We start from the raw sequence: 14,118 nt of genomic DNA, 5'->3' as shown, positions 1-14,118 counted from the left end.
TGGTTAGATACTGTTGTGAATGTTTTTATGATTGCGCGCCACGCCGCATTGCCGCATTTCTGCTGTCTGCCAATGTGTGGGCGAGCAAATATTAATTTTCAAATTATCGTACTTACATACATACATACATATGTACATAGATATGTTATTCGAAGTGCTTATAACTAATTTACATATTTTTGTATTGGGAATCCATCCTAAATGAGGGCATTCAACTATAACTATATGAAAATAATTTCGTGAATTAAGTTCCAAATGCGCGAAATGTGTAAGCAAAATTTCTTTTTCATTGACGCAATAACCGCTTAGGATTTTGGTCGAATTCAAAATAGTGCGCCAGTCGTTTTTACTAATTGCTGCCAATAAGAAACGCCAAGTAAGGCCACGCCCTCCCAACTTGGATTTTCTAACGCAGAGTTGGTTTTCTTCTATCACTACCTCCACCAACCAAACACCCAATTACTTAGTATAAAGAGATTGCTACATAGATACTGAATTGAAAAAGCCTGTACATTTAGGAGTTACCAAATTCTTATTTAAGTACTTAAGTACTTGACGGTGCCAAAATGCTAATGTACTAAGGTATTTATCAGATTTATTCAAGAAATGAAATGATAAGAAATTTTTAATTTTTTATACCCGAGCGCTCTTGCCTTGATAAATTTATTCGCATAACGGTTGTTTTTTAACAGCCTAGAGGAAGCGAGATAGATATAGACAAATTGGATGGTAACCATACCCACCTCTTAATATAATTTACAGAAATATAAAAACTGATATTGATCAATAACTACCGAAGGGACTTCACTCAAAATAGATATTGGCAGTAAATGAGATTATCATCTCGATAACCGATTTATCAATTTCTGCCAAACTTGTTGCAGTTATTCCTCTTGGTACAAAAAAGGCAAAAGTTGAAAATGTTTGAAATCGGGTTAAAATGCGCCCATTGCACATATAAGGGTAAGTGTCACAAATGCGAAAACTAATAATACTAATAAACTGCAAGTAAATACTTACAACAATCTTTTAACAGGAAATAAGGTTTTTTTTTGGATTTTTGGAAAATGGGTGTGGCACCGCCCACTTATCACTACATAAGTTTATCTTTGGAAGCGCTTCGAAGATTCCTACCAAACTCGGTTCAATTATTTAGTTAAGTGTACTTGATCATATTATCGAAAGTACTTGAAATCGGAGGAAAAGACATACCGTGCGCTAGAGGTGCAAAACTATCGATAGTCAGGCCATCGATAGTTTTCGATATTATTTTCAAAACTATCGATATATCGTCGATAGTATCGTATTTATATGATTTTGGCTCAATTTTCGTATGAAGATTTCGTTAAGAATATATTCCGAAATTACGTTTCGATAACCTTGTAAACTGCTGGACACTTTTTTAATTGTTTAACCGTTAAGTTAGAAGTAAAGTTATTGAAAATTTAAATTGAATTGAAATGGAATAAAATTAGGCGTACTGAAATTTTATATTTGTGGTTTTCGATATCCTCCGTCATATATAAGGCATTCATTAAGTAAATTTCAATTTTAGAAGAAGGAAACATTTTTAATCTGGGAAGTAATGGTTTTTATCTACCTTTTATTAAATAGTAGATAGATAATATTGAAAGTTTTGGTATAAATTAATTTGTTTCAGTTTTTTAGCAGTATTTTAAAAGATGCAAGGTTTTACGTCATTTTCGAAATTTTACATTACTCTTTTAAAAAAGTAGCAACCAAATTTTTAGTTCAACTTGGATATTTAAGAGAAATGAAAAGAAAAGAAGAAGTAAAACTAAAATAAATACTGAATCACATGTCTGTCGGACTATCGATAGGACCAAAAAACAATCGATAGTAGGGAAAAATAAAAAACATCGATACTATCGATAGTGCCATCGATAGTTTTGCACCTCTACCGTGCGCCTGGCATGTCAATTTCGGTTTCGCCCGAACTTGTACTTTTTTCTTATTATTTAGGAGATTGCCAAAGTAATGATATGCTTCGTGAGTTTCGAAACTTTTCAAATATTTTTCTGGTATTTTGCTCTTCGGAATTTTTCCGGAAAATTGCGGATTTTCAGGATTATATCGGGATTTTCGGTTTATTTATTTATTTTCAGTGCTGTTGGAGATTTTCGCGACTTCGCGGCATTACTTTTTTATACTGCATCTAAGGGAAACTCAGGACTTTTCGCCATTACTTTTGTATCAGCATAAATGCTAAGTTCGTTTGTATACAGTATTTAGTTAAGCAAAAACTTCTAAAAGCCAGTTTCATGAAAACAATTTAATTTAAAAATGATTTGGATTTTTATTTGATGACACATTAAAACGGGTATATCTCGAGAAAGAAAAATCGAATGCCAACAAATTAAAATGAATTTTAAAGGAGAAGAGTATGACTAAATGATGCCTTAAGTGGAAATAAGCAAACAAGTTTGTTGTTCTCATAATATAACCTCAAATATCGCCAAAAACCGTTTTTCCAGATTTAGATTTAGCACCAAAAAAATCCACAAGGAACGATGTGTTACTAAGGTGACAAAAAAAAAGTCAATCGTCATCAAGTCATTCGTCCAATTGTGTTATTTGCTCTTTTTTTGTAGCAAATGACACAGTTCGGTACTTAGTATTAGGTAAATATAATTTTGTCGAAGTTCTGCCGAATTTCCACTAGGCATTGAAATTACAAAAAATTTATGCCATTTTAAAAAATGCCATATGGAAATGAACCTATTGACTATTTTTTTTAATGTAATGACACGATTATTTTTTAATGCCCGACTTTCTCATTTGTTATTTTTGCCATTTAATGCCTAGTGGAAATCTAGCATTAGCCTTCCGTGCACCTTCTGCTGAAAGTTCTGCCCTAGGTTAACATTTTTATTAGATTTTCTTACAAATTTGATATGTAAGTTTCTTAACCGTAGATTTATGACGAAATCCTACTCACTGACTGCCTCGATTGTGATTAAGGCTAATCATAATAACCCCGATAAAATGAAGAAAAAACCCACTCACACATTTATATACATAGATACACAAAAATCTGCACTAAAATCAAGTTACCTTCAATTGCTTAATTTTTATGTACATATTTTGTTATAATGAACACGTGCGTTATGATAAATAACTGTAATAATAATTTAATTGCGCTTGTTTTACGATTGTCGCTTATTAAATATTTAAGACTGCAAACACATTTTACGACAGCAAAAAAACTTCTTTGCCTTAGCGCGACTTTTGCCAATAAATTCATGTTAATGGCGTGAGTGAGTAAAAGTTGCCAACTTAAACTACTCTTATTAGAAAACTGCGCAACACACACTTTTTATGACAAACATAGATATGTATGTATGTATATGAACCTGTACCTAAATAGTATGTATGTAATCCACACTACTTATTTAGTCTGCACGAGACTATTATTTTGAGCTATTAAGCGTAACGCAAAGACGAATAAGTAAGGTCGTTTTCTTCCATTACAGTGCCATATACATATTTAGATATTAAGTGAGTCAATGAGTTGAACTTTGCACTGAAACGCTCGCCACTTCTAACTGCTTAAGGACTTCTCACTGCAGCTTTACTTGGCTGTTGTTTAAATGTGGTTAACAGATTTGCTCTAACCACTCGTATAAGTAAGTGAGTGTGGGCGGTGAGCTTGAACTTTGATTGGTACAATTCGACCATCTTCTATTTCATCAGTCTACAGGATAATGGCTTCTGAGCCACATGAAAAATTAATCTCATTCAATATTCAATAAAAAATTGCAAATGCAAATCTCATTTTACAGCAATAAAATAATACAATTTCAAAACGGTAAAAGAAATATTAACAGAAAACCGCTGCCGAAAGTTTCCCTAAATATTCCTGCTGCTTAAGCCTGCATACCTACTTAAAAGAAACAAATGGCCGACAAGAGCTTCAAATCTCCGCTACGCGTCTGTTCCTATAAAAACGAAGTTTAGCATAAATAAGTATGTAAAATCGCCAATATTTGCATGCAATTAACTTGCCTAAAGCAACATTGCCGAAATCATTAGCGTGAATCTACAAAATAACCAAGACACAAGGCCTGTGTGCTGTTCACACCAGGGATGTTGCGTATATTTACATTCGCATTCGTTATGCGAATAATTCGCATCATATAACACATTCGCATGGGCAGAGAGTCCCCTCTATTATTGTTGAAATGGCTCTAAGTCTGTCTAACCAAGGTGCGGACAATAACCGGCTTCTAGCTTCAGGGCCTTCAACAAGTATTGCTAAAAGTCTTAAAAGCAACCGAGAAATAATTTTAGATTCCTGTAGCGAAAGCGAAGGCTCGGAAATTGACAGATCTGGCCCGAAAATGTTTGAGCACTCCATTCGCCAGCGTTCCAAGTGAGCAATTGTTCAGTGCAGCCGGCCTTATGTACGCGCCTCTAAGAAATCGCCTCATGGGAGTAAAGGCAGCAAAATTACTTTTTTTTTGAAAATAAAATGCCCCTTTTGAACTTTGACTACTAGATTGCAAAACTGTATAGGTTAAGCACTCGTTCGATGTTCTAAAAATTGACAAAATTTTTAAGTAATAAAAACGATGACTTATTTAAGTTGACTATAGCTTTTTTAATGTTATTCCTAACATTCGCATTCGCATTCCGAAAAGTGGCATTCGCAAATGTGAATGACATTCGAAACATCCCTAATTCACAACAATTGCCTAGCGGTCATTTCGTTGCGATGTCCGAGCTTTACTGCGTACATATTTTACTTAAGACGCCAGCTGGCAAATAACTAAAAGAAATGTTGACACGGCGAAATAAAGAAACATAAAGAACATTTCATATAAAACAAGGGCCAGCACTCGTATAAGGTATTACAACGCGAAACCGCATGGCAATCAAAAAAGCAAAGTAAGAAAAATTCGGAAATTCTCTGCATTTCACACGTCCAGCTGAACAAATAAAAATATATGTTATATGTGCCTGGTGCGTATTGTGGGATATAACATAATAAATTTTGGAGAATGTTATACGCGCATACATACATATACTTCTAAAAGAATGTATCTACATATATGTATAACTACATACATACTGCCTTTTTTTACGTTACTCATACGCACCGTCGGTTTTTAATATTAAATGTGTTAAAGCAAAATAGTAAGCAAAGTTGACATACATATAGCTCTAATAAAAGTGTATCCCATTTTTATGTGGAAAGTCTCTATTTGTAAGCTAACTTTTCGCTTCGTTGCCAAAGACTTTTTCTATGAAAACATTACTTGACTTGTAAATGTAGATGACTGTAAATAATAATTGAGGTAATGAAGATTCACTGTTGATGATATGATACATATTCGCCTTCCTATCCCACCGAGTTGTAGCCACGGATGCCTAATGAAATGTAGCAAAAAATTAAATATTGAATAGGTATTCTGGAGAGACAGTTTTCGACTTAAAAGCGAATCGAGTAATCTATTTAGGTGGCCAAACTGTAATTAAAGCTAGAGGATTTTTCGCTCCTATATCGGTAAATGAGTGAGATGCCAAGCTCTATATAATAGAATGAAAGGAAGACTGTCAGATTTTGTCGGCAAACGTCTAAAACTACTAACTATATCGGAATTCTCATTGTGATGGAGATTAAGAGTAGCGAAGCTGTAAGGGTTCGCGCCCTGCATCGGATGGGTCGGTCAACAAAGGCATACCGCCTGCTATATATGTGCCAGATCGACACAACCTACTGGCTGGTGTTTTCAAGTAATTTTCACATTGCTTGGCGACTAAAATTGACGAAATAATCATATCGCAATATTACGCAAGTGAAGTAAGAAGAAAAAGACCGAAATACGCAAATGCGAAGAGTAAAAACGTGCAGACATTTTTTGATGGAGGAATGATCTTCCGTTTTCTGATCACGACGAGGTACGAATTGCAGTAGCACGGCCCGGAAATAACAAACCTTCTGGAGCCGATAATTTGCGAGCTGAGCTATTCAAGGCCAGAATCTAGTTGGCAGGATATAGTATGACATAAGGATGCCAGCTGATAGGAATCTAAGCTCACTCTGAGCAATCCACAAAAAGGATACAAAAGGTTACAAATACCATCGAATCAGCTTTCTGAGCTTCGGCTAAAGCATTTAGTGTTAGAATTTAGAGTTCCTGCGAAACTAATACTTGACTTTTTGCAGTATCACCAGCTTACGGCAGAATTGGGAAGAACACCTCTCCAGCCGTTTGGAAGCATTTTAAGCTTCAGACAGTGGCTTTCACTGTCGTGTGATTTCTTTAAGCTGATGTGAGGGAGTATACTTACTAAGAGCTTCGGAGCTGAACCGCTCGGTATCACCGGTCTGCTCGAAGTTAGATAGAGAAGCAAAACTCGCGGGTTGGATGGTGAACGAGAACAAAATGAAGTATCGGCAGCAGTCAGGAACGAAAATCACATTCTATAAGTCACTCATAATGCCTGTACCGCCCGTATAGTGCAAAATTCTGGACGATTAGGGACCCTTAGATTATTCGAAAGAACTATTCTATGGAAAACAATGGCCTTAAAGCATTTGTGTCGAAGACTAGCTGGAACAATGGAACGATACGAATCAAAATACAGCGACTGCTATGGCTAGGCCATGTCGTAGTACGAGCGGATGCAAACGCTCCAGCCCTGAAAGTTTTCGACGTGGTACCCGCTTCCCTTGGCATTTGCAGTTGGCTTCAGTTATCATGGAATATAACAACTGAAGTTATTTTATTGGCCTCGGTCAAAATCGCTTAAGCGGTTACAGCGTCAATCAAGAAGAAGAAGAAGTAATATAAAAATCTTTTGAATCCGATTTTTGTTCCTTGAGAGATAATTGAATCACCCAAGTAATCACCAAATCGATTGTAGGGCATCACAAAAAAAATATCCCTGGTGCTATTAGAGTGTGTAAACACTATCACTTCAATAATTCGAAAGCCTTCGAAAGTGAGGTTATCTCGAAATTTAAATGTGTGTATTTCTTTTTAAAGGTTTTAAATTTTCTGTAGAATTATTATATGTACACGGATACTAACGATACTATACACTTTTTAATTTATTAGTGAATTAGTTATGCTTCGAATTCACTTACAATGTTTTCCTCTTTTCCTTTCAGATCTGCGAACAGCATTCGATCTCTTGGACAGAAATCGCGATGGTCGCGTGACAGCAAATGAGCTGCAATTTATGTTAAAAAATCTTGGTATAAATGTGCGAGACGAAATCATACACGATCTCATACGGGAAGCAAGCCATTCTGGTGAGTAGAAAAATAAAATAAGACATTCAAATAATTTACAAATGTATATATGAGTTATAACTTATAACCCGAGCTCAGGGTTTTATGCTAAAAATAGGGCTGAAAATATGTTCTATCATAACCAAATATAAGGAAAATTTATAAATAGGTATACACTTTGCTTATATATAGCTCCAGTTTTTTTTTATGAATTTGGGGGTAACTTTTTGAGTTCCAAAAATAAAATACACGTATGTATATATTCGAATATGCAGTAAGCAAAAATTCTTATACACATACATATAAAAATGTGTAGTGCCTCTGATGGCAATATATCTTTAGTAGGTAATCCATCAAAAATTAGCTGACATCCACCTGCAAATTATAGCACTGTAGTTATAAATGAAAAGCAAAACTAAAAGAAATACGATACCTCTGCCTAGACTAATTATCAGTTGCCGTCAATTTCCCAGACATGCTGCTAACAACTAATTTATAAAACACAAGTTTTCACACATGCCTGCAATAATTATTGCAATAAATATTTCAGTGCACATTCGTGTACACTAGCACCTGTCTGTATGTACATACGTGTGTATGTTAGTGTATGCATTCGTATTGCATATTGAGGTGAGCAGCGCAAATTGCGCCTAAAGCCATGCAATACATGCCGAGTTCGCTCATACCCCAGCAGAAACGACCAAACGCATTCTCCAATACACTTAAAAAATTGTAAATAAAAACCAACACATTTGCACTTTAGCGTTATTTAATAATATTTAATTGAAAAGAGACAACTACATATACGCTAACTAGGGATGTTAATTTTTTGGCTTTTTACAATGCCGGGATTTTCGGGATGCCGTTATCACAATCTCGGGATTTAGGTATTCATTACTTTTCAACAACTTAAATCGAAGAAATGGCTTCTAAATTGTTTGAGAATCTATCCAAACATAAAATAAATAATAAATAAATGCGTTTGAAACCTACGTTTTTATTTAAAGTGGCGTTTTTATTTCTTCTCTCTGACGTGAGGATTTATTTTTAAGGACTTTGTAATTTTAAATATATGATTAATTCCAAAAATTATTTAAAAAATTCAATGCATTGTAGGAAGGAAAGAATGAAGGAAATTTTTAGAATTAAAAAAAATAAAAATTTTTGGATTCACAATGACGAATAGGTAACCTTTTAAGCTGATAAAGTTAAAAGGACGAAATTCGAGCAAGTTATCGGGTTTATATAAGTCCTTAACATATAATTTTTTCAAAAACAAATATTGCGAAATTTCAATGAAAAAATTTTAAAAGGACATTTTCAATACTTACCGGTCCATATGCACAAAAAAAATGAATCTGATTAAATTCTACAGAATTTCCTCTTTATCTTGATACCCATACTTCTACTCCTAGCACATTTCAGTGAATTTTTTAAATTATTTTGGAATTACTTACGTAAGGGTGAAAAACTAAAACTCAATTTCACAATATTTGGCTCATGGTTTCCCGAAAATATTAATTTTTGTGTGTAAAATTTATTATCGCACGGTGTAATATGTATAATGAGCTAGACATTTATGAAAAAATATTAATTATTAAATAAACAAATAAATATAGCCAATACTGGTCAAGAAAATGAGTTTCTATTATTGCCAAGAATTCCGGGATTTTCGGGACCTAAATGCATGAAACGGAGTCCATCCAAGGAGCAACTCCAGCGGCGCGGTTGAATAAACTGTCCTCGATTCTGAGGCTCATTATTAATCTTTCAATTTGAATATTAGACGATTTTTCCAAACATTAAAATATAAAATTGAAGTAACAAAATTTATATGCATGGCATCACAAAAATATTTAAAATAAGTTTCGCCCGAAAAAAAATTCACTCAAAAAATTTTCAGCCGCCCATAGTAAATACACGGAAAGAAAAAGTGAAAAGTGAACCGGTTCGGGGAAAATGAAAAAATAAAAATTTAAAAAAATTTAATTTTTATCCCAGAAAGGAACTATGAACTGGAAGTCAAGAAAGCGGAGCGCACAATTTTGACGGACATTTGCTTTAGAAAAAAATTTGTTTACTCAGGAAACGTACATATGTATGAGCATAGTCCACATTAAGGAGCAATGTGAAAAAGCTCATATGTGCACATATATTTGGTTTTCTCACAGCTCAGCTGTCACTTCCCTGGTGTTTCTTAACGGCCGTATGCTCGCCATTTTATCTTTTTTTTCACTGGTGCCATAGATTTTACGATGCAATTTGTTTGCATTTCACTTTTTCGTAGTTGACAGTTTTGCAAAATTTACGAGTAGTAGTCAGCAGTGTGAATGCACACAAACACGTACAAAGCAAGCAAGCACCCTTTCATCTACCCACCGCCAACGTTTTGTGGCTCATTCATTTTACCGCTGCTATTGCGGTCTTGCCTGCAACCGAAAGCACATAAATTTGTGTAAATTATTTAAAATGATTTGCGAACTTTTTGTGCGAAGTTTTGGTTTCAACACAAATGTTGTTTGCTTGTTAGCGTTAGTTCATCAGCTTTTTCGCACACGGTCTGAAAGTGATAATAATTATTGTCACACTAGCAAACTTTTTCCTCATGCTCGTGTAAATACATATTCGCAAAAACTTAGTGACTTTAGCACATTTTCTAATATGTTAGTTTTTTTTTTTTGTTTTGTAGATTTTCGACTAGCTGTGTGAAAACTTGCATGTTTGCAAATTTTATCGCAAACTAAATTCATTTGTATTGTCCGTTTTTACTTTTAAACACCTCGCGTGTATTCATTCCATATGAATGCCATGCCATCTATTTTAATGCCGTTGCTAGCGATAAGAGTTGATTATGTTAATTTTATGTCGCCCGATAAGTGCCACCGTGTTTTCTGTGATTACCAGGAAAGAAAAGCAATAGCTTGGAAAAATTAAAGCATTTTAATGTGCTTATTTTTTGTGAGGTTTTAATTTTTGTGGCAGTTACCAAATATTTTGGGTCACGCAAGGATATTAAAAGAAGTGTTTAATTAGCATTGTGGGAATATGATAAAAATAATATTTAAATAATAAAAGTAACTGTTTGTTGTGCAATAATCTGCAATTAAATATAAATTGCATTGAAACAAAAAAGCGACAGCAGAAGAGGGGAATAGCTGGGGTTGTTGGACATGATTAAAATTAAGACTAAGACTAAGATTAAGATTAAGATTGAGATTGAGATTAAGATTGAGATTTAAATTTAGATTTAGATTTAGATGCAAATCAGGTTTAAGATTTAGTATTTTATTTTGATTGGATGTGAATTAAGATTTACATTTGGATTTAGATTTAGGTTTGGATTTAGATTAAGATGGAAATTTAGATTAAGATAAGGATTAAGATTCATATTTATATTTAAATTTAGAAGTGGATTAAGATTTCGATTTTGATGAATATTAAGGTTTACATGAAGATTAAGATTTAGATTTGGATGAAAATTAAGGTTCAGTTTAAGATTTTGATTTAGATTAAGATTTAGATTTAGATTCAGAGAGCTATTAAGGTTAAGATTAACATTAAGTTTAGGATTATAAGAATAGGATTAACATTAAGTTTAAGGATGATATTGATATTGAGCCTAAGATTTGGATAAGGATCAAGATCAGCATAATCATTCATTAATATGCAGAAAAATGCTCATAAAGTTAATAAAGGATCCACGGACCACTTATTTTTTAAATACAAAGGCTGCCGCAAGAGCAAGTCGTTTGTGGGCGGCCGCCTTAGGGTATTGTTGTTGGTGTTTATGCTGGATAATAGGTGACGTGTGTCGAAACACACGAAGACTTTTTTGATTTGCCAGCAGATACCTTGTCTTGCCATTGTTCACCACTAGAGTAAACCCTTTCGCTTCTTTTTTCTAAGCTGCAAATTTCAGAGCTGACGTGCCGGGGTCTCAGGCGCCGTGCTTCTGCTGTATATGGTGCTACTGCGACTTAAATTTGCAGCTCTTATTACGCTTTCTTGCCTAAGATTGAAAGGTTCGCGGGACGGTGTATGTATATCTGTTTGCTCATCCTCTGCCTTCTCCGGGATTTGACGAACTATGAAAATCTGGTCGATGCTCGATTTTCCAGGTCTGAATCCACACTAAGTAGATCTAGGCAGTTGCTTTATGACACAGTATCGCCGGTAGGACCTTATATGGAAAGAGGCCAATTTCGCGGTAATTGGCGCAAAAATCGGTGTCACCCTTCTTATATATTGGGCACTGAGTACACTAAGATTCCAATTTTCGAGCCAAATTATGCTTAGAAGCTGGTATATGCTCCCTACCAGCTTTTCGCCGCCGGCTTGTTAGAGTTGATGTCTTGGTAGGCCGAAAGTTTCGTCACTATACATTATTCTGGGTTCCTTTTCATCAAACGCGCCACCTGTTTCGTCATTCAAAAGCATTGAAAGGCTTTCCATCCAAAAATCAAGTGCACTCTGGCCGTCTGTTACCAGATTTCTATCTTCATCCATCTTAAAACCATTTGAAAACCAACTGACCTGAAGCACCTTTTGAATATTGCTGACTCGGTTTTTTCTTAGAAAAAAAAACCTTAAAATGTATTAGCTAGATATGTCTAGAAGCCAAGCAACCACTTACGCAATTTGAAATTTCCGACGTTTCAAAATATGGGCTTTCTGCCACTCTTATACCATTTTTATCTTGGTGAAAAATTCTTTAAAACATCCAATCCTCAGTATTTTTTTATTTCATACTTAAGCTCTTATATGAACATTGGTGGCAATTCTCCAAATACCTCATAAATAATACTATTAAGCTCTACTTGGCATTCAAATGTCCACTTCAAAAAATCGGTGGGTACTTTTCTGCTTAAGCCCACAGAAAATTCTCAGTTGTGCAGTCGACCACGCGTGGTAAGCCGATTAGGGAAAGTGGCAAAAAGGCGAGAAAGACAACACTTGGCAAACAAGAGAGAAAACAAAGCAAGTATTGTAGTTGTACAAACATAAATTCATGTTTCAAACATGCATACATATGTATGTATGTATGAATGTATATTTATGTATGAATGTATATTATGGCTCACATGTATATGTAAATCAGGCGACTGCATTGCGAGAGATACTAAATAATATCTACTAAATTTGGGAAGTAAAATTAATAAAGGTTGTTAGCTTATGTGGTTATGTGGTTATATTTTTTATTCAGTTTACAACAATAAAATACACTACACAATAATAATTTTTAACCAGATAACCAGGCAAGCGTGAACAACCTCATTTTTTTATTGCCTTCCTTTTTTGCCTTCCTTTTATTAGCTCGGGATGTAACTATGTAATATTGATGCGCCTAAAAGATGCAGCGATTTCTATTCTCAAGTTACATACCTGATGACAGCACGAATGGCAATTATATTAGGGAGGTTTTAGTTTNGCGTGAACAACCTCATTTTTTTATTGCCTTCCTTTTTTGCCTTCCTTTTATTAGCTCGGGATGTAACTATGTAATATTGATGCGCCTAAAAGATGCAGCGATTTCTATTCTCAAGTTACATACCTGATGAGAGTACGAATGGCAATTATATTAGGGAGGTTTTAGTTTTTTAAACTATAATTTTATTTTATTTCCACTAAAAATCGCATAATTGTTGCTCATACGCTACGTTGTACACAGCTTAGCTCACAAATGAAAATAGGTAAATCAATTATAACAGAACTTTTTAAATCTCTGCACTCACTTATTGCAGCTATGCCTTGAGCAAAGCAAATGTCAGCAGCAGATGCACAAATGTTTAACCACTAACTTTTAAAGACTAATTATTACCCGCAGCGAAATTTCCGCGCACAAAGGCGATAATATTGTGTGCGGCAATGCAATTTAGCGATAGACAACGCTACATGAACGCTACTTGGTAAAGCGGAAATTGCAAACTCTTCAGGCACAATTTCTGACATCAATTTGAAAAGTTGCTTTCTTCTAAAATGTTATTTCTTTGGTTTAGGTATTAAGTACGTATTAGGGATGCCAATACCGGGATCCCGGGGTGCCAGTATTTTTGTGGTCCCGAAAATCCCTTGGATTTGTCACCATGTATTACGAGCCGCTAAATTCGAATCTGACCCTCAAAATTTCGAGTAAATTGCGAAAAGAATGGCAAAAAAATCGCCATTCGCCATTTATTTATGGATGTTTGGAGAATTTGTTTTTGTGTATTTTTGTTTACTGTCTTTTTTTTATTAATCATTCATTTCAAAAGTACCTGGTATTTGCATTGTTATTTGTGATGTATGCGTTCCTCAATCACATGTTTTTTTTTTTTTAGATACAATTTAAAAAAATATATTGCTTTAAGATTTGTCCGTATTAATAAATACGTGAGTTTTAAAAGCAGATTATCGTAAAATTTAAATAGTTTTATTTCAGGGTATGTTTAAATGCTTTCAGTTATTCGATTTTACTCGGTATCCCGGGATTACTTAAAAAATATCCCGAAATCCCGGGCTCACAATTTTCCGCATATTTTGGAATCTCTAGTACGTATATTGAAAGTATTTCAACAAGTATGACAATACTTGCAAATATGCACAAAAAATTGGGAAAATTTTGAAAACTCTAAGATCAAGTAAGTATAAAATAAGGAGAAGGACTCGTAAATTGATTTTGTCATCACGATTTTCCAGTTGATTGACTTATAAATTTCCTGTTCTAACACCCGCGCTCGATAAGCTTTCGATTGACGGTAATTTTTCGCTGTAAGAATGTCAGCCAGACAAAATGTATGTAGTATGTAATACAGTGCTATTCATTCGCACGGGTGAAGTACATACATATGTATGTATGTTTAAAAAAGTGTACTTGTATG

At 34.4% G+C, this 14,118-nt stretch overlaps 1 protein-coding gene across 1 annotated transcript in view; it reads left to right on the top strand.

The window, feature by feature from the left end:
• The first annotated feature begins 7,095 nt into the window (after positions 1-7,095).
• Eip63F-1 (Ecdysone-induced protein 63F 1) overlaps positions 7,096-14,118 on the top strand; it is a 29,926-nt gene continuing 22,903 nt past the window's right edge. The window contains exon 1 of the mRNA XM_017617927.1: positions 7,096-7,282. Within this exon, the coding sequence (XP_017473416.1) occupies positions 7,096-7,282 (187 nt within the window). The remainder of the gene's footprint in view (positions 7,283-14,118) is intronic.

Source organism: Rhagoletis zephyria, unplaced genomic scaffold, assembly GCF_001687245.7.
Source record: "Rhagoletis zephyria isolate East Lansing unplaced genomic scaffold, Rhagoletis_zephyria_1.1 Rzeph_scaffold_01521, whole genome shotgun sequence".
NCBI classification, from domain to species: Eukaryota; Metazoa; Arthropoda; class Insecta; order Diptera; family Tephritidae; genus Rhagoletis; species Rhagoletis zephyria.
The sequence above is the reverse complement of the archived record's forward strand: the minus strand, read 5'-3'. Positions and strand labels throughout refer to the sequence as shown.